The sequence below is a fragment of the Excalfactoria chinensis genome, chromosome 14, assembly GCF_039878825.1.
Source record: "Excalfactoria chinensis isolate bCotChi1 chromosome 14, bCotChi1.hap2, whole genome shotgun sequence".
Lineage (NCBI taxonomy): Eukaryota > Metazoa > Chordata > Aves > Galliformes > Phasianidae > Excalfactoria > Excalfactoria chinensis.
Window position 1 is genome coordinate 3,546,857 of NC_092838.1, and position 8,597 is coordinate 3,555,453.

Sequence of the window (8,597 nt, forward strand, 5' to 3'; positions counted from 1 at the left end):
GGAAGGGCAGCAGCACTCACAAACCTCTCTGCAAACAGCTGTGAATGCAACAGAAGTACAATAAGCTCTGGGGAGAGGAACACAAGTTGGAAGGTGTCCTGTGGGAATTGGGTGTTGCAATGTCTCCTCCAGGCCGTCCCTGTGCCTTGCAGCTGACCCTCAGTGAGGCTGGTGGTGGGTGCAGATCCCCTCTGTGGTTCCTCACTTGCAGCCAGTTTAAGATATTTCTCTTCCTCCAGCAATAAATCCTGCTGCTGTCAGGCTGGTTCTGGGGGTGCAGGTAAGATCCAGAGCTGAAGAGATGTGCACAGGGCTATGGACAGATGCTTGGGATGCTCACGGCTGAAGAGGGGAAGCTAAGGTTTGCATGGAAAACCCTTAGAGCTGTGAAGAGGACAATAGGGACGTTGCTTGAACCATGAGTTGTATGTCTGGGGCTACAGGGAGATACTCACAGATAGGAGAGATGCTGGAAGCTGTAGGGGAGATGCTTGGGGATGTGAGGAGGATGCTCAAGGAGGGAAGGGGTGCTTGGAGCTGCACGGGCGGCACGACTGATGCTCGGTGCTGCAGGGAATGTTCACAACGGACGCTCCGGGCCACAGGAGGGGGCGAGGAGGGGCAGGCGGCGGGGAGGAGGTCCGCGGGGCCGGGGCTACCGGGGGGCGGTGGGGGTCTGCCGGGGCGGAGCCGCGGGGTGCCCCTCCCGGCTCCAGTATAAACCGGCGGGGCGCGGGCGTGGGGCTGCCTTCTCTGGGGCACCCGGGGCCGCAGAGACGCCTCCTGCCCGCAGCCATGGCGAGGGGGCAGCTGTCGGGGGGCGCCTGGGGGACTCTGGTGCTGTTGGGGCTGATGCTGCCGGCGGCACCGGCGGGAGCTTGGTACAAGCACGTCGCCAGCCCCCGGTACCACACGGTGGGACGAGCCTCGGGGCTGCTGATGGGCGTTCGCCGCTCCCCGTACCTCTGGCGCCGGGAGCTGCCGGCAGAGCCTCCGCACCGCCCCGGCGGCACCGCGCCCGCTGCAGCCCCGCAGCCCCCGGGGAGCCCCGCGGGGGACCCTCCGCCGCCGCCGCCCGGCCCCGGCCACCTCCTGCAGCGCCTGCTCCGCCGGGGCTGGGGCTGGGGGGGGGCTCGCCCTGCCCCCGCCCGGCCGCCGCCCTCCGCCCGTGGAGCTCAGGTAAAGCCGGGAACCGGCGGGGAGAGCGGCCACCGGGATGCCGGCGTGGGGCTGAGGGCGGCGGGGTCGGTGTTCAGGAGCTTTAGCATAGCTGGGTGCGAAGAGCTGCCAGCCGGAATCTCGCTGCCTTCAGCATCCCGGCACCGGCCGCTCTAGAGTGAAAGGACCTTGCGGGACAGCCCGGCTCCCTGTGGTGGTGGTGGGGGGGAGGTCCGTCCCCGTCACCGGGTGGATGTGATAGTATGAGTTTGCAGGTCCGTGCTGCATTTTAAAACGTGGTCCACGAGGTCCCAGCACGGTGAGCTGGGATGGTCAGATCTGTTCAGAGAGGCTATGCTTGGATTTTAGGGTGAAAAAAGGGGCCGGGTGATTTCTGTGCCCCTGACAGGGGGGTGACATGCCTACACCCTGAGCTGTCAGTGCCACAGAGGGGTGTCTGTGGGGGTGAGCAGCTCCCAGCATCGCCCCTCCCAGATACCCTCTCCCTGCCCTCTCTGCTTTGCTTAACTGCGTGGGACTGTTTCCAAACATTAAATCTCTTTCCTCTTACGTCAGTAAGGATCCAACATCCAGCTGAAATCCAAGGATGCTTCAACATGTTGGATCAGCCCCAAAACTCGTAGCCATATCCCCCTCCCCTTCTTTTTTTTTGGTCTTTATGGGAAAGCCCGGGCATATCAGCTCAGCCCTGTGCTATGCCTGTGCTGGCTTGCTGACACCCATCTGGAAACAGGGCAGAGCAGTGCTGGGCACCACGTCTGTGGCCCAGAACTGTGTGTAGGGTGAAGTGCTCTGATTTCATAGTAAAATCTCCTCTGGAGGCAGGGCCAAGCCCAGGACTGGGCTGTTAATAGGGGCGCTTGCAGCTGCAGAGCTCAGTCTGCATACATAGTGTGTTACTGGGGCAGAATGGCTCTGTGATGACATCAGGTGAGCTCTGAGCCCACAGCAGGGAGCACGAAGCATGGGTGGTATATAACAATCATCACATAACACTGGGTCCCTTTTCTCCTTGCAGCCTCACCCGATTGAAGACACCGCTCTGCTGCGCTGAAGGCTGGGCAGGGATGCTCCAGGAGCTGAGCAGCGCCAGCTGCCCACGGTGGGGACTTTTCAGTGACTGCTGAGTTCCATCGGTGCTTCTCTGGCTGCTCTGACCTCTGAAAGCATACAGACAATTGCATTCAAAATAATAAGAATAATAATGATATGTATATCAGATTATTTTCTCACCCACTGTCCAAATGCAGTGGTAAATTCATCTTGTTTTCAGGTCAACTTAGTGCTATGAACTTGGGGAGAAATGAACAGGGAAGATATTTATTTTGTTTATTTTATTTGTTTTTTAGATTTCTGTACTAGCTTGTTTGCAATATGACACAAACACATACCGTTTGCTTCCTAGGATCCTGCCCTCATTAAAATGAGACTCAATCAAAGGAAACTTGTGCCATTGTGCAATGTTCTTATCCTTTTAGCATAGGTTGGTGTGGCTCGGCCAGGGCAGGCACTGCAGCATTCTGGTCACTCCCAGATTTTTCTGACGTGATTTAACTTCTCGACACAGTTTTATTTTCCTGCAGCATTATAGTGAATGACTTTCAGTGCCCGTGAGGGAGTTGCTGCCAGGCTGGTTGTCAGTTCAGATGGCAAAGATTGAGGCAGGGTTGAGACTGACTCCTGTGCTGGGCTCCTACTGAGTCCCCTCTCAATTTCCCCAAGGTTTAAGAGTTTCTGGTCATCATCAGTACAGTACGGTACACAGATGGCACAAATGATGTGTGACTGCCCATTAGGGCACTTGAACAGGCTGTGTCCGTTGCAGTGCCCATCAGGCACTGGAGCTGCTGCAGCCAGTGTTCAACAGGGGATGCAGAGAGGAGCTGGGGTGGGTGATGTGGCTGCACTGTCCAGCAAAAATGCACTGCAGTGCTCCAATACTGGGACAGTCCCAGGGAGATGCTTGGTTAACCTTCAGCCTTCTACGAATCACCTCATAAAATCGTTCCTCCTGCAGCTGTGAAGCATAGGCTGGTTATTTCTCACCTGGGGTCACAAAGTGATTTCCTCTGTGCTCTGTAGAGATCTGGGCCTTCCCTGGGGGTCAGCAATCCCAACCAACAGGAGGAAGCCTTCCCAAGGTGTTTAATTACTCCTCTCCCACAGGCACTGAAGCAGTCCTTCTTTTATGACCAATCCCAGGAGAACTCTGCCTCTTTCCTACCCGCAGCCATATGGGCTGTGGATGGGATGTGGAACCCTAGAGCTGTCCCATGGAGACACTGAAATGAAACGTAGCTTCAGGGGTTATGGGGAGGCTGTGAGCAGGAGGTGCCAAGGGAGTGCGGTGGCACCTGATGGCTTTGCCATGCCATCTTGTGGCCATGGGGTGCTGTGAAATGAGGGAGAGCAGGAAGGAGGCAGGAGGAACAGGTCTGTATCCTGACACCATGTCCCCACATCACAATCCCCATGGAGAGCGCAGTGTCTGTTCTCTGCGGAGTCCTTATCAGAAACATGAGGCTGTACTGCTTTGGCGAGGCTCATCCTGTTAAGTGCCACAGGGATGGGGCTGCTCTGGGTCTCCTTGCACGCCATGCAGGGCTCTGCATGCTCAGCCTGTCTCCAGTGGACACAGTGATGCTGGCACCCACCTCTCCATGCCAGTGGGTGCTTTGTGTTCCAGCCCAGCAGCAGGGGAACCCTGGGGGCTGCAGTGGGCAGGAAGACATCTCACCCCACCCAGTCCAAGTCTGGGGCAGCTCCACTTCCTTCCTGGCTCCCAGCCTCTCCCAGGAGCCCAGCAGCATCTAGCAGGGCAGCGGGCACAGCAGGGCCCAGGCTTGGCAGGAACCGGCAGCCCAGGAGGAACCGCCGTGGGCTCCATGCACACAATGGCTGCAGGGCTCCATGTGCTCTGGAGGAAGAAAACTCCCTGAAGAATTTCCTCCCTTCTTGGATCTGCTCCTCACTCTGCTGGGCTGAGCCCTGCTATGCTGCGGTGATGGCGGGGATGGAGATCCCTGGGCAGGGCTGGTAGCCCTGTTGGCTTGGAGATGGCCCTGGATGTTCCTGTGGTACCAGGCTGTGCTGGGTCATACCAGCCCCTACCCCATTGGTCTGCAGCAGCAGCTGTGGGCCTGGCCTGTGACCTGTCCACACCATCACGCTTTATGCTGCTTTGGGAAATTGAAAGGCCAGAGATAAGGGATAAGAGATGTAGAGAACAGGGAGATAACGTTATCTCTGTGCTTTCTGTGCTTTAGCCTATTCCAAAGTTGTCCAGAGTGCTGATAAGGATAGAGCAGCTCAGAGACACGGGCAGAGATCTCCTTCAGCTGAGCCTGTGGAGTTAACTCAGTGTCCTGCGTCTGGATGGGCAGCCCTGCTGCAAGGGGCAGGGCCGATCCCAGGACACCTTCATCTCAGGCTGTTTCTGTTGCTCTTCCACATGGCTGATTTGGTCTGGATCCAGTCCAGCTCCTGTGGCTTGCGATGCAAGGAGGAAGCAGCTATAGTTGAGTGAAATGTGGATTAACACTGAATTTCTCTTCCAGGTCTGGCAGAGACCTTGCAGGCACATTCCTGCCCTGGGTGTTCCCCTCTGCACTGTTGGTATTTCCGTGGACGTGGTCACCTGGGCTGCTCAGCTGCCAGCCTCGCCTGGGGTGGGTGCTCTGGGGATGGGTGCACCCAGGGGTGGGTGCCCATAGGGTGGAAGCTACAGCAATGGGTACACCCAGGAATGGGTGCCCCAGAACCCACTGCAGGGTTTAGTGCTGCTCTCCCTTCTATTCGCATCCAGCTCTGATTTACTGAGCTTGAAGCAAAGCAAGCAATTAGCACGGCTTGGCTATTTAATAAAATGAACAGGGCTAATTGCTTAGTAGCTGAGCCTATTGTTCTTGGTGCTGTGCCAAACCGAGCAGGGTTGTAATTGCAAGCATCTGCAGCATGGCTCGGAGAGGCACCAGGCATCCCGGTGGGCTCATTGAACCTGGGCACTGCTGTATGCCCTTCCTGCTATGGCTTGCAGCACCACCTGAGGGCACCAACCAAATTCATGGCCCTTTTAGTGCCCAGTTTTCCAGTTTTCCCTGATTATAGCGTGCTGGAATGATGCAGACAACAAGTCAGGAGAGTGCAGGATGCCTTCCTAGGACCTGCATTGGAATATTTTCTGCCTTATACTGCAGATATCCAGGTACTCCTTGGACAGGGACGGATGGGGCTGGACTGACACCAGCCACATTTCTGTACAGCACCAAGAGCAGTCAGTCCCTCTCTGGCACACAGCACTGATAGCTCTCTTCTCTGCTTGCAAATCCCAAAGGACTTGGGCAGATTCCCATCTGCCAGCTTGTGAAAGAGGCATCTCCCAGCTCCTGGGAGCATCACTGAGCTGTCTGGACTTTCACAACTCTCAAAGCATGTTATTAATCCTCCTGATGATTAATCCTCCTTCCATCCCTATCAGTCTCACCTGTTTACAGCTCAATAGTGCCACACACAGAAACCTTGTGAAAACGAGACGCTGCATTTCAGGAGGCTTCCTCTCACTCCCTGTTCCTCCTGCAGCATGAATACTTCGCTGGGACTGCACTTACTAATGGCCAGGGATAATTACAGCAGTGACAATGGATTATCCACAACTGCCTGCGGGGGATGAGTGAACATTGTTGCTGATGCCGTACAGAACAGGGGGAGGAAGAGACTGCACAGAAGAGCATCGTCCTGGCAGCAGCTGCCAGTTCCAACTCCAGAGATGCAAACTGGTTCTGATGAGCGCTGCTTGCGGAGGTTGGCACTGGGAGCCTCCATCACCCTCCTCCCACCTGCTGCAGCAGGACTAAAGGTGTGCAAAACCTGAATTGCATTGAAATTGCAAACCATCGTCAGCCTTGACACACCGGCCTCCACCTCCAGCCTCGCTGCCCTTCCGACAGCCTCAAAGGCAGGCAGGGCTGCGGAGCAGAGATGTGCTGGACGTAAGCAGACCTCTGAGCCATGAGACTGTCCCGCTCCTCCCACGCCGGTCTGCCCACATTGCTGCCCTGCTGCAACCTCTTGTCACGGTGTGTGTGTGTTTCACATGAGTTACACAACGTCAGCAGGCCGAGAGCAAACAGAGCTGTACACAGGTGTCGCTCTGTGTAACTGCTTCAAGCAGTGAGTGGGCTGTAAGCAGATGTCAAGTGGGAAGAGCTCCCAGCCCTCCCAGGTCCACAAGCACACAAGTCCCATACATTTCCCCAGCACACCAAAATTTAAATGGAAAAAGAATTAATCTATGCAATATATGCTGAATATCACCGGCAGCTCCTGGGGTCTTGGTGCCCTTTTCCATCTCTGCCTTCAGCTTTGCAAAAGGTTTGCAAAGGCCTTCCCAGAGCAGCTCATAGATCCCAGCATCTGCGCTGAGCTGCACCTTCTCACACCTGACAGGCGGCACTCAGTGCCAGGTCTGACCCTGCTTCACTTCTCTACAATTAATACAATTAACATAAATATATCTTTTAGATGGAGAGGGGGTGAGGCTGGGTATGAGGCTGAAAAGAAAGCAACACATTCAGGTCACAGTTGAGAAAACGTTTCTGCTCAAACAAATAAACAGATGGGAAACATTCAATTTCCACCTCGTTGAAACTGTATTTCTCCCCCTTCTTACTCTGTAAGCTACCAACACTTCCTATAAAGCAATATTCAAAAGGGTTAAAACGTTCTGTCCGACCACCCAGAAGATTTTCTCCCTTCTGTTTTCTTATTGAACTGAATGGAAGGAAAAACTTCTTTTGCTTCAGATAAACTTGAAGCAATTCCTTCTCCTCTCTCCCTCCCTTCCGTGGGGTTTTTTTGTTGTTGTTGGTTTTGGTTTGGCCAGAGAGCAGAAAAATCAATTATTCGCACTCCTCTAACCTGATTAAAAAAGCTTCAGGACTTCACAAAGAGGCTCGAGGGAGTGGTTATGTTGTACAGCAGATAAAATGCTCTCTGGATCCTCCGCTCACCCGCAGCAGCAGTGCTGCAGGGATGAACCCAATGGAGCTGAGCTGGCACCCAATGCACTGCGACCACCTCGTTGTGTTCAGCACAGCCCCTGCTGGTGTGCAGCACCCAAACATCCTCACTGCCCAATGCAGGTGGAGAAATAATGCTATTTTATTCTTTTTGGTTCAAACATCCCATTGAAAAGTGACTTAATGCGGAGCTTCAGTGGATCTCCTCTCCTCTCCTCTCCTCTCCTCTCCTCTCCTCTCCTCTCCTCTCCTCTCCTCTCCTCTCCTCTCCTCTCCTCTCCTCTCCTCTCCTCTCCTCTCCTCTCCTCTCCTCTCCTCTCCTCCATAACATCTACTAGGAAAGCAGTTAGGGCATTGAAACAAGCCCCTGTGACACTGGAACAAGACCCACGGTACCAGTGCTGTGACAACAGATCTGGGTCATTTCCTCTTGTAAAAGCTCTCAAGGAAATGAAATCAGAGATGCAAAGGGGTGAAGATGGGAATCTCTGCGTTCCAGCACAGCTGATGGCAGTGTGCTGAGGGCAGCTTAGCTGGGCAATAGGTGCAGCACAGTTCTGCTATTGGAAGCTGGAGCTGGTGAGCCCATCTTGCAGCCTGGCATTGAGGGACACCAAACTTTGTCCAAATCTACACATGGACCGAGCTGGGGAGAGTGTTGGGGGAATTTCAGTGTCCTGCAGACACAGAGGCAAGCGGGATGTGGGGAGGGTATTGAGGCAGCTGAGCCCATGGTGGTCTTTGGCAAAAGCTGTGTGCCACCTCAGAACTCTTTCCCATGAACATCCAGAGCTTGTCAGGCCAGTAGCTTCGTCGGTGCCCAGCAGGGTGGATCAGCAGACATCCCAAAAGGGCTCTGCGTCTCCAGTCTCCCCTCTCTGAACCCATCACCTCCCAGCAGCTCTCCGGGAGCAAGGGGTCCCCATTCCCACCCCTTCTCCCCCCGGAGAGCTGTGCTGGCCCGCGCTGCGTTCCATGCATCCCCATCCCGTGGGGGAACGGGTTAGGGTTAGGGCCTGACTCTGGCACTGCTGCGGTACCTTCTGGGAGTCCCTGCTCCCTCCAGACCTGGGGGCTCCGAGCGGCCCCGGGGGGCCCGTGGCAGCCGAAGCAGAGCTCTGGGAGGCCCCTCTCAGCGCGCCCTGCACGGTCCCCATCGACTCCGCTCGGAGCGGTCCCGGGCGGCCCCGATCCACGCAGCCCGACATCCCCGCTCCGCGCGCGGTGGGCATCCCCTCACCATCCGCCCCCGGGACACCACCGGATCCGTCCGCCCCGTTCCCGGCTCCGCCCGCCCCGTCCCCATCTCCAGCTCCGCCCTTCTCGTCCCCATCCCCGGCTCCGTCCCCTCCCCACTCTCCGCGCTCCCGGGCAGCGCGCAGTATGGCCGCGCTGCGCTGC

General features: G+C 56.0%; 1 protein-coding gene across 1 annotated transcript; it reads left to right on the forward strand.

The window, feature by feature from the left end:
• Positions 1–771: 771 nt before the first annotated feature.
• On the forward strand, positions 772–2,603 carry NPW (neuropeptide W). Its single transcript, XM_072349515.1, has 2 exons — positions 772–1,179; positions 2,198–2,603. The coding sequence occupies exons 1-2, from the start codon at positions 796–798 to the stop codon at positions 2,231–2,233; spliced, it is 420 nt and encodes a 139-aa protein (XP_072205616.1). The 5' UTR covers positions 772–795; the 3' UTR covers positions 2,234–2,603.
• The last annotated feature ends 5,994 nt before the right edge of the window (positions 2,604–8,597 follow it).